Genomic DNA, 12799 nt, shown 5'->3' with positions numbered 1-12799 from the left:
GTGTATTTATGATAGCATGGTGCTTTATAAATTTAAAAATATTAAATTTTATAGGAAAAATTATATATTATACCTATTTTTAAAAAAAATCATAAAAACTTTGGGGTGGCCATGGCCACCCCCCGTCCCAAGGAAGTTCCGCCCCTGACTAAGATGAGGGTTTTTTCATCATGAGATTTAAATCGTTTGAGGATTGAGATGAAGTTTTTCAAAGGGGACCTTACACTTCTTGAATATGCCCATGTTCCTCACAGATTGGAAATCTGATTTCTCTTTGGCTCGAGGCATGTTACGTATGGTTCCAATATGGGTTAAGTTACCTAATCTACCTCTACACCTATGTGGAGCTAGGAGTCTGGGGAAATTTAGGAGTGAAATAGGGAGGCCAATGTACAATGATAAATGCACTGCCAAAAAACTTGGAGTCACATATGCAAGGATTCTTGTAGAGGTTAATGCCACCCAGAAGTTGTGCAAAGAAATTAGTGTCAAAGATGCTGAAGGAAATAAAATGAAGCAGAATGTATAGTACGAGTGGCGACAAATATACTGTGAACGATGTCATAGAATTGGACATAGATGCAATAATGAAGGCCAAAAGAAACAAAGTGTAAAGACATGGAAAGTTGTGGAGAGAAAAGAGGAAGAAAAACTTGCTGAGATAAGGGAAACACCACCACAAAAACCTAGTGATAATCCTAAATGGCATGAGGTCAACAGAACTAGCACATCTAAATCTAGAGGAAAGGGGGTTTCCAAAGAGCCTGACATAGACCAGGTATGTAGTGCTACTGATTTTGAATCTCTAAGGATTTAGGGAGATCCTGCAGAGGGCCCTATGAAGATGAAATGATTATTTCATAGAATGTTAAAGGGTTAAATAGAACAAGTAAAATAAAAGAGATTAGCTCCCTTCTCTATCACCTAAAACCTGACATAGCTATTATTGTATAAACTAGAGGTAAAGCCTCTAATGTTGATAAAGTTAGAAAGAAATTGGGAAGGATTTGGATCCTTTGGAATGGTAATAGGGTCAAAATCCATGTAAATAAGTGCACGAAGCAAATGATACACTGCATTGTGCAAAACTCTGATGGTAGATTCAAGAATTGGCTCATTGTCATATATGTTATGAACAGGCTGGAACAAAGAAAAGTCCTTTAGAATAATATTGAAAATCTCCATAACCAGTTGCAGGGGTCTTGGGTTCTTATGGGGGACATAAAAAATGTGTCGAGGCCTTATGACAGAATTGGTGCCCCTATTGCTGAAATAGAATACATTTACCTGTTGAAAATGATGGAAAGAACCAGGTTGTATAACATGGAAAACAATGACGACAATTTTACCTCGACTAACAAACATCAGGATAATCCCATATACACATGGATTGACAAAGTCATTGCAAATATTGAGTGGTTTCAAAGGATTATGTTATCTTAGGTCATAATATGTTATGGCTTAAGAAGGGGGTAACCATAGGGCCCCCTAAATCCATTTTTAAATATATGATCTGTCCTAGTAGTGTGGAGGGTTTCCAGCAGAAAGTGGAGGATAATTGGAAGAGGTATATGGCAGGCAGGCCCATGAAGGTGATTTGGAATAAACTTAGAAGGCTCGATCCCACTATGAGGAAACTGAACAGACATGTGACTGGCATATAAACTTAAATTATGAAGACCATAGAGGAACTGCAAGAAGCTCTGAATAGAATAAACAATGACATAATGAACCCTCAATGTATTGAAGCAGTCAAGGCCTAGACTAGGGGATGGCAATAATGATTTCTTTTATGACTCCTTTAAGTGTAAAACTAAAATGACTACCATCACCCACTTGTATAAGAATGATGGTAAAATTATCCTCACACAGGAAGTTATAAAAGAGGAGATCCTTGATTTCTATGGTAAGCTCATGGACACTGCAGATCAGAATTTGAATGGGGTGGACATTGTTATGTTGAGAGATGGATGTCAGGTGACTCTGGACCAAAGGAAAACACTCACTGAACCTATAAATGAACCAGAAATTTAGAAGGCCCTTAAAGGAAATAGTGACTTAAAACCCCTAAATTAGATGTATATGGTTCCAAAAAATTTAAGAATACTTAGAGTATCATCAAGCATGACTTTATTGCTGTTATCTTGGAATTTTTTTAGAAAGGAAACATGCATAAAGAAATTAATGGCACCTTAGTCACCCTTATCCCAAAAAACCCAATTTCTCAAAACATTTGAGAGTACATACCCATTGCTTGTTGCTCTACTATATACAAAGTTATTGCTAAGATCCTAACAGATAGGTTGGGGAAAATCCTGCTTGACATCATTAGCAAAAGCCAATCAACTTTTATTCCAGGTCAAAGAATTCATGACCATATTTTGTTGGCCTATAAACTCATAAGGGGTTACTCCAAGAAAGGTGAAACTCCCAGATGCATGCTCCAGATGGATATACAAAAATCCTATGACACTATGGATTGGAAGGCCCTTGAAACCATCTTGAAAGAGCTTGGTTTCCCGAGGAGATTTATATGTTGGGTTATGTTGGTTGTCACAACTGTTACCTAAAGGTTCAAAATCAATGGAATGCATTCTAATAGTCTAGTGGAAAAATGAGGCTTGAGACAATGGGATCATTTATCCTCCTTGCTATTTGTCATCATTATGGAATATCTACATAGGAAACTCAACAAACTTCAAAGGACACTTGATTTCAACTTTCACTCTAAATGTGAGAAGCTTAAAATCATTAATACCAGTTTTGCAGATGATATCCTTCTCTTCTCAAGAGGTAACACCAAATCTGTGGAACTTATGTTGAAGGCTTCCCAAGAGTTCTCTAATTCTAGAGGGTTGGTGGTAAACCCTCAAAAGTGTGAGGCCTATTATGGTTGTGTGAATGAGCAAACCAAAGCTGAAATCCACGATGTCACATGCTTTAATGAAGGCAAGCTGTCTTTCAAGTACTTGGGAATTCCCCTTGCTCCCAAGAAATTATCTAATCATCAATGTTTAGAACTTGTTGAAAAGTTGTTGAAAAGGATAAAACATTGGAGCACTGGTTTTCTTAACTATGTAGGAAGAATCTAACTTATCTGAAGTATCTTGTTTGTTGTTACAAATTATTGGCTCCAATGTTTCCTTATGCCAAAGTTAATCATAAAGAAAGTTGAAGTTGTTTATCGGTTATTTATATGGACAGGAAAGGCTAAAATAGCTAGGAAGTCACTTATAATTTGGAAACATATATATGAGCTTAGGATATTTGGAAGGCTTAATCTAATGTCTTTGAAAATCTGGAATAGAGTTAATCCTACAAATTTTTTGTGGAATATCAACGAAAAAGAAGATACTTTGTGGATTAAATGGGTTCAAAGTTACAAATTAAAATGACACAATGTCCTAAATGCCCCCATGACTGAACAACTCTCTTGAATTCTAAAGGGCATTATAAATATGAGGAATGAGGTGTGTGGGTTACAAGCCTGGACTAACTGTTAGCAAAATGGAAATTTCAGCACTAGAAGAAAATATGAGGTAGGGATGGTAACAAGGCGGGTCGGGGACGGTTATTACCTCCCCCAATCCCAAACTCGAATCCCTAAACAGTCCTCATTCCCCGCCCCAAACCCAAATGGGGATAGAGAATTAAAATCCAAACCAGATCCAAACAGGTTCGGGTACCCCGCCCTGCCACTATCCATTTAGTGAAATCAAGTTTTTTTTAATAAAATACTTATTTTTTCCAAAATCAAATTACATTACAAATAATAAAATAATTTCAAAAACTTTCATACATATATTTAAAATATTTTAAATAATAATACAAATCAAAAAATCTAAACATTGACCATATATTTAATATTCTAAATTATCAAAAATAAATAACAATATACATAATGAAATAAACGGGGCGGGTTCGGGTGGTTTATAGTGTCCCCATTACCCGATTCGTCCCCATATTTTGTAATCGGGGAAAACTCAAACTCAAACTCATTCAAAACAGATTTTCCCTGTCAAATTCAGAGCGGGTTCGGGTGGGTACCCCGGGTACGGGTTTTGTTGTCATGCTTAATATGAGGCACTAAAGGGTGACAGAACCAAGGTGACTTGGAGGAAATTATTCTTCAATAACTTTGCGAGACCTAGGGCCCTGTTCACTTTATGGGTGGCTTGCCTTGGAAGGTTGGCAACCAAGGACAAGATGCTTATATGTGGGCTAATAAATGATGATAATTGTCCACTATGTAGCCAAAGGGAGAGTCAAGGTCATCTATTTTTCACTTGTGTTGGCACCCATCATATATGGCAAGCAATTATTAACTAGATGGGTATGCAGCACACGCCTGATGAGTGGAATAAGGAAATTACTTGGGTGATGGAAGCTAGCAGAGGAAAAACGTGAAAGCAAAGCTTCTCAAAATGGCTTTTGCGGAAACTATTCATGAATGTTGGAGATATAGAAATGATATAATCTTTGGGAAAACCATAGCAAAGACTAGTATTGAAAAATATATAACTGATAGCATTACTTATAGATGTCGGGATAGACCTAATATGAGAACTCACATAGCTTATTTGCTTATGGAGTAATTGGTGATCAGATGATTTTGTTGACTTGATTTGTTGTGGGCTGGATCCTTTTTGCGATCGCCTTGTACCTATTGGTTTTGGTTCAATATATCAATATTATTGCTTCCAAAAAATAATAATAAAATTATTGATGTTTATTTAAATAGGTTGGCATGATAGACTTAAGTGGCTTTTTTATACCATGTGGCCTGCCTTTTTAGCTAAATGGACTTATGAAAAAGTCTAAGTCTTGTCTATTTTTAAATATTAAAAAATCTTGCATGGGCTTGTGTAGGCTATTCTATAGACCCATGTTAGATGGTTTTGACCTATTCTCACCCTTACCAGTCATAATAATTTATCAAACGAGAAGAAATTTAAACAATTTTTCAAAGAGAATATAATAATGATCGTTTGACTACTTAAAATAATTTCTCAGACAAGGAGAAATTCAAATAATTCTCTAAAGATATTTCGAAAAAATGCTTGGTAATTTCTAAAAAAATATATAATTCAAATAAGGAAAAACTCATAAAAAATGTTTTGTATATTGGGGACAACTTCTCTACCCATCACAAAAAGATGGGTAGTGTACATTCCACCAATCAGACGACGCCATTTAATTTTTATGTATTTAATTATTTATTATATAGAACAAATGTTTGATGTTTTCAATGCATTTTACACTAAAGGTAACCTTACCCACTTTTTTGAGTTGGGTAAATAAGAATCCACCTTGTATATTTTGAAATGAAACATGTGTATTTCTTATATATTGAAATAAGTTAATTAAGGTAAATAACCTAAGCAATATGAGACTTAGAATTTTTTTAATAGTGTAGAACTTAAGTTTTTTTTTTAAAAAAAAAAAAATCAGCTCCACATTTAAATATTTACATGTTATTGTTGGAATATAAGTGAGAAAATCCATAAAGATATGTTTAATGTAATGTAGAATAGGTTCTCATCTTCTCTCAATTGATCTCACTACTTGTATACAGAATTTTTACTCATATTTTCTTGGGAATGGATCAAGTGACTTTGATTTTCTATAACTGTTAAGTTAAAAAAATTGGAGGGAAAGTAGACGAATGCGGCGTTGATTTTCTATAACTGTTAAGTTAAAAAAATTGGAGGGAAAGTAGACGAATGCGGCGATAGAAGAGAGAAAGAAGAGAAATAGAGAGAAAGTCATTCTGAGTTTCCCTCCCTAAAGTGACCAAAACCCCCTATTATCTCTCCACCCAATGGGCTCATTGATTTAAGCATTTATTCTCAATCCACCACTTATAGCATGAGAATCCTTTAACATAAAGAATATTTCCATTCCAATATGACTTACTTCCACTTCCACTAGTGTCTCAATCCAATTTTATTTTTCTTCCTTTCTTTAAATCTTGCAACTTGGAGCACGAGTTTAACATGCATCAAGCTGAAATGTGGACCATTACACGGTCGTGCTATGCATAGCACCATCGTGTAATTTGAAATCTTGCGACAGAAGCTACAAAATGTAGCTTTACAATTGTCGTGTGTTGGCTTTGTTTTCACCGAGAAAACAAACACACGCGTTTGATAGGAAACAAACAATTCAGATAAAAACGTATAATATATTTCTTTGTAAAAAGTTGGCCGCAGAAGTACAAGCTTTAACTTTGGATTTTCAATCCAAAGAAAATTTATTACCGCGACTTAATGAATCGTAGTAACCTTAGCCAAGAATGTTTTCTCTATAAAATCAAGAATGTCAAATGCACATATTGCAATCACAATGATTTCTTGGTGAACAAACTATGGCAGGTTTTGTCACATGGATAAGGACAGTCAATAGCTTTCACAACTTTCCGATCGAAAAACCAATTTCCAACCGCGTTCGCAATCCGCTGCATGATAAATTATAACCTTATCAAATGATAAATTCACATGTACTATTTTAGAAACATTATAAATCTTAATTCACGCGCATACCGTGTTGTTAAGAAGTGGAGAGTCACTAGCAAACCATGTATCTTGTCTCTCGGATTGACAATGCGTGAAACAAGAATTTATGAATAATCCAGATTGAGATGTCGTTGAGAAGTCTTTTACGTCATTTAGCATTTGATTCCTGAACTCTGATAAAAAAAAAGAGATATATATTATTACATGAAAATCACATGATTATAGATAAACATCAATTGCTACGCGTGATTTACGCGATAGTAGAGAGTGGCGCGATTACTTTGGAGGAACTCAATTTGGGTCGTGTTACATTTCGTCTGATTCAATTTACAAGCAGTCCAATAGCCGTGGGGATCGGCCGTAGACGGGGTTAAACTTTCATACAACTATAGAAAACAATTTCAAGTGACTTAGTAAGCAAGTAATTAATAGAAAACTACGAGAAAGTGAGTATTTGTGAATGTTACCTGCCATCCATCATAAGCTGCGTTCAGCAGAAACAACGGAGTTTGAATATGATCGATCAAGTTTTCAGGAAAGAAGCACTGAAAAAAACAGCTTAAAATTTTCATGTCTAGTAATTTCAAGCAATGAATAGAATAGCATACAGAATTTGGAAATTACCGAAGTTGGATCGAGGTGGTCAAGACAACTTTTTGGCAGATTTTTTTGTACTTCCTACGATTTCAAAGACATCGATGAAATGAAGTTATGAATTTATACAAGTTCTTTGACCCTTATACAAGCTTCTACAATCTTTTACTAGATTAAACTAAATATTACCTACCTGTAAACTAACAACGCCGCCGAACATTTTCCTCAATGTGCGTTCGCCAGATACATCGGTTCTACACGATTGAACAGATAATACATAATCACAAAGTTTACATTGCGATAATGTAGGTTTGAGGTCATATGAAATAAAATATGTTACTTACGCGTCAAGAAAGAATCCTGCATCACTGAAACATTTGACTTTGGTAGATTTTGGAAACAAGCTTCCGAATTCGTCACAATGAAGTATAGTTGCCAGTCCTCCCGCAGAGCATCCAGACAGAAGAGCCTGATTTACATTTTTTTTCTTCTTTAGCATCCTTTGACATTAAAGAATAAATAACAAATTACACTGTTCCGATATGAAAAACCTGTTTGGCATTCTTCATTCCTTTGGACATTAATTCCTCTATTGCAGCTTGCCATATTTTTTGTCCTCTAAATTGAAGGTTTGCAGCCTGAAAAGGGGTATGAATGAGGCGTCGATGAAGTTGTTGACCGACTCATAGGACAGAATATCGACACTTAGACCAGCAGATGCCTACAGACAGGCATCTGATAAGTTTTAAAGCATATGTGCTGTCATTCTCTAACTGACCTCATTTTGACTGTCTCCAGCGAAAGATGCGCCATCGCAGTACCGCACTTTGACTCTATTCCAGTTATAAAAATCTGTGAACAAAAGACGACAATACAAAACACACCGATTTGAGTAACCATATCTTGCAACCTCTAGAAGTACTAAGCAATAATTTGATCTAAATCAATGCATGTGTAGGGTAAAAAGAAAGAAAAAAACCAGGGTTTTCTTCAGCTTTATTGCTCAATATTCCTGTGAACGGTATTTGCTTATCCATGTATTTTGACGAACCGCGACGAGTAGTTTTTCTAAACACACATGTTCTGATATTATTACACCATCCTCCTCCCTACAACAAGGTTTTCAAACATGTTTACATTAATCTTCAAAATTTTACCGTAGTGAAACCATTGAATTATTGTTACTGGCACTATGGCACTGAAGCACAGATGCCCTGAAAATGACATCAACACTGACACGGCGACACCTTAATAATTTGGAAAAAAAAAAAAAAGGAATAAACTACTCGTAGTAGTATTAGTGCGACGCGCCTTTTCCAGAGGTGTCGGTGCTATAGATAGTGAGCCTCGTGACTCATTATCAAAATAGTTGAACATTATTTTGCATACCTCCAAATTAACTAGCCAATTATTTGCACCAGATCCAGATCCAGGATGGAAGTGATAAGCAGGTAATGTTCCATCCAAACATACTGAGAAAAACAATGTAAAAAGCTTAGTGATCCCTATGAGGCACAGTGAGAAACAGCTTATAGCTTGTTTGAAAATAAGCTGAAAACAGCTTATGATCATGTAAAATAAAAGCTCAAAAGAGTGAATTCAATTCCAACAGACCCTAATCATGTTACTTAGGCAATAAGTAATACTATTACTAACATTCTAGAAACATGATAGCATAATGAGGGTGAAATCATTAGAGAGAAGAAGAAAAAACCTGCTCCTTTAGAATCAGCTCCTTGAATAAGAGTGAGTGGAACCATGAGAGATTGAGGTTGAGAAGAAGACACTTGAGCTGAAAAGACATCGTTTTCCAACATATACAGAGGTGAAAAACTCTCTGTCTCAGTCTCAGATCTAATCACTGAGATAACAAAAGAAAACGTTATTATGAGAATCAGCTTCATTATCATTCCTCAGAAGCTTCTTCAACTTCACTCTCTTCTTCAAACTGTGTCAAGTTTTTACTGAAAATGTATATAAAAATAATGAACAGAAAATATTGCGGAGATAACGAAATTTGAGACAATAATGGTCGCACAAAACATTCACGGATTATTACAAATTTGTCGGTCTATAAACAAATATTTGATTTTTTTATATATAATAATAGTATAATAATTTAATAGTCACAAGAATATCATCCCGTGAATAAATACGACAAATATTTTATTTTTAATTAATATTAATTGACTTTCTAAAACAAAAAGGGAATTGTATATGGATTCTAGCTCCTCTATATCAAATTACTACTTTGACTATATAAATTAAAGAATGTATTTAAAGAAAATTTACTGGCAAATAAAAGGGAAAACATAAAACTAAGGAAATAAATCTTACTAAAATAGTAAAATAAAGTAAAGAAATAAAAAAATAAAAATTTGATTTTGTATAAAAAATAGTTTATAAAATTATATTTTATTAATGGTATAAAAATTTAAATAATTTGAAAAAGAGTATAATAATAATAGTAATAAAATATATATATATATATATATATATATATATATATATATATATATATATATATATATATATATATATATATATATATATGTTTAAAAAGTGGACATATTATTTTACTAATATTGTCAAAAAAATTAATAATTTTTTTATGGCTGTACTAAATGGTTTCTAATTTAATTGACCCCTATTAAAAATAAATATTTTTTATATTTTCATTAAATAATAATAATAATAATAATAATAATAATAAGAGTAGTAGGTAGTTGTATTCGTAGAATATATTATTTAAAAATTTAAATTAGTTTAAAATAATTAAATTATTATTTGATACATATAAAAATTTCATAAAAAGGTAATCTTACTATAAATATTTTATATTTTTTATACTAATTGCAATGTGACTAAGTCAATCATCTATGCTGGGGGAATGCCTTTGAATAGACATTACAGTCTTGCTGAAATTATTGGATTTTCCATTGCCTCCCCTCCCTTTATTTACCTTGGTGTGCCCATTTTTGTTGGAAAACCTAAAGCCTCATATTTTCTTCCTCTTGCAGGCAAAATTAAGCTTAAGCTAGCAACTTGAAAGGCCAACCTTCTTTCAATGGCTGGAAGGGTTTTACTTGTCAGGACTGTCATCCAAAGCATGATGGTGCATAACATTGCCATCTATGACTGGCCCTTTAGTATCATCAAGACTATTGAAGGATGGATCAAAAACTTCATTTGGAGTGGTAACATAGACAAGAAGAAATTGGTGACTGTAGCATGGAACAAGTGTTGTGCCAAGATAGATGCTGGAGGGATTGACCTCACTTCTTTGAAACACTACAACAAAGCAACAAATCTCCACCTTTGCTGGTATTTTCTCAACAAAAATCAGTCATGGTCAACCCTTCTTGCTGCTAGGGTCTTTAGAAATGGGAAGCACATCAAATACTCAATCAAATCATCACTTTGGAAGGGATTGAAACACTGGTACCATACTGTGATTGATAGCTGCTTTTGGATAATTGGAAATGGCAAGAAAATAAATTTCTGGCTTGACAATTGGATAGGTGAAGTGTTGGCTACCAAATTCAATATTCCAAGTATCTTCCATGCTAAGCTTACTAAGAGTGTGACTGATTATTAGAAGAACAACTCCTGGTCCTTACATGAAAACATATCTCTTTCCCTACCCTCTCTGCTTGATTCAATCAAAAACTTCTTCATTTCTGACCACAATTCTGAAGATGAGCTTGCCTGGAGATCTATGGAGCATGGTAACTTATCTATTAGGAATGCTTATGATCTGATCAAAATAGATGTCAAGTCTGATATAGGGAACCCTTTCCCTTGGGATACTGTTTATGCCCCTTGCACATTCTATGGTAGCTTGGAGACTTATGCATAACAAGATTCCCACTGATGAGAATTTGACTGAGAAGCTTCTCCTTCCCATCCAAATGCACACTTTGTAATAGTAATGAAGAAACTTCTAAACATCTTTTATTTGAGTGCTCCTTTGCCAAAAATATGTGGACCTGGTTTAGCAATACTCTGGGTATTCCTATCAACATTAATTCCTTAGAGGACTATGTGAATATTATTAAGGGAAGTTGGAATCCCCAAGCAATGGTAGTTATCAAGGCCAACCTTGTTTTCATCCTGTACCAGATTTGGCAGACACGCAACATTGCTAGGTTCGAGAATAAGCTTACACATTGGAAGAGATGCATAAGCAATATCACGGCCAGAGCAAAAATGGTGGGGAGACTAACTTCTAAGGAGGCTGACAATTCAATCAGCAGTTTCACTTTCCTCAAGCATTTTGATGTTGTCTTGCATCCTCGAAAGCCGAAGATTGAAATTGAGGTGTTATGGTGTCCTCCCAATTGAGATTGGATCAAATGCAATATTGATGGAGCAGCTGCCGGCTCCCCTCTATTGGCAGCAAGTGGAGGCATTTTTCGTGACTTCCAAGCTAATCACATTCTTAGTTTTAGTGTTTTCCATGGTGAAGGAAGTCATATCCTTGCTGAATTCTTGGCTGCAGTCATAGCAATTGAGAAGGCAAGACAAAGGCAGTGGACAAAGCTTTGGATTGAGACTGATTGTGTTATGGTTGTTAGGGCATTTTCAAATTCTAGCCTAGTGTCGTGGAAACTCAAATCTCGTTGGCTTGCGTGTTGGGCTTTTACTCTTTCCATTGAATTCAGAATCACGCATATATATCGTGAAAACAATTTTTGTGCGGACTACTTAGCTAATATCGGCTTAAAGAGCAAAAATTCATCTTGGTTTAATTTTGTGCATAGGGACATTCATTCGGATTACTTGTTAGACAAGGCGGGAACCCCTAGACTTAGGCTTGTCTTTTGAGAGGTTTTGGTTTGGTCCCCCTCTTGTGTTATTTGTATAATTTGTATTCCTCTTTTGATTTTATATATTTCATATTTTTGATTAAAAAAATAAAAATAAATAAATCAGCATTAGAAGTTTTTGGAAGAAAAATTATAAGATTGGAATCATAATCGGGAAGAATCCAAGAAGAATGGGAGAATTGAGTCACTACAGCATATACATCAAGGTTGATCACATCCCAAAAATGATGGAAGAATGAGGTACCAAAGCCATCTGGCCCAAGAGCTCCATCATGGTTAGAGTTGAAGACGCCATTCTTGACTTCCAAGATGTTAGGAGTTTTGGTAAGCATGATGTTAGTCTCATCAGTGATCAAATTAGGTATGCGTGAGTTAATAAGGTCCAGGTCAGGAGAGGTAGAGTTTTGGTTGGAGAAAAAGTTCTCCAAGAACCTCCTGGTCAGAAATTAGATTGCCTTGGATCTTTATAGAGGAATGAATTTTATGGAATGTTAGACGTTATCCATCCTATGAAAAACTTAGTATTTCTGTCCCCATCTTGGGGTTCGGTCGAGAATTTGTTTGGTAAAAGCATGGTTTTAAATTGCGGTTGCGGCTGCGGATGCGGTTGCGGTTGCAGTCACTGCGGTTGCGGCTATTGTGGTTGTTGCGATGCGGAATGCGGTCGTTGCAGCGTGAATTCATATTTATGAACATAAAATATGATATTTTATTATTTATTTTCGATTTCACATATCTTCCATTTCCTCTCTAAATTTTCATATATATCTCATTAATAATTCGTCACCCTTTTGAATATAACTAATCCTTTTAAAATATATCTTAAATCTATGATATAATTAAAAAAGAAGGTAGACCAAA

At 34.8% G+C, this 12799-nt stretch overlaps 1 protein-coding gene across 1 annotated transcript; it reads right to left on the bottom strand.

Moving 5' to 3' along the window:
- Positions 1-6164: 6164 nt before the first annotated feature.
- On the bottom strand, positions 6165-9145 carry LOC131622670 (pectin acetylesterase 12-like). The gene is made up of 12 exons (XM_058893709.1): positions 8824-9145; positions 8499-8581; positions 8089-8218; positions 7888-7961; positions 7661-7747; positions 7454-7578; positions 7303-7363; positions 7140-7193; positions 6983-7060; positions 6796-6901; positions 6543-6688; positions 6165-6457 (listed from the first exon to the last, which is right to left on the bottom strand). Exons 1-12 carry the CDS (start codon positions 9017-9019, stop codon positions 6341-6343), a joined length of 1257 nt encoding a protein of 418 aa, XP_058749692.1. The 5' UTR covers positions 9020-9145; the 3' UTR covers positions 6165-6340.
- Between the last annotated feature and the right edge of the window lie 3654 nt (positions 9146-12799).

This window comes from Vicia villosa, unplaced genomic scaffold, assembly GCF_029867415.1.
Source record: "Vicia villosa cultivar HV-30 ecotype Madison, WI unplaced genomic scaffold, Vvil1.0 ctg.000037F_1_1_3, whole genome shotgun sequence".
NCBI classification, from domain to species: Eukaryota; Viridiplantae; Streptophyta; class Magnoliopsida; order Fabales; family Fabaceae; genus Vicia; species Vicia villosa.
The sequence above is the reverse complement of the archived record's forward strand: the minus strand, read 5'-3'. Positions and strand labels throughout refer to the sequence as shown.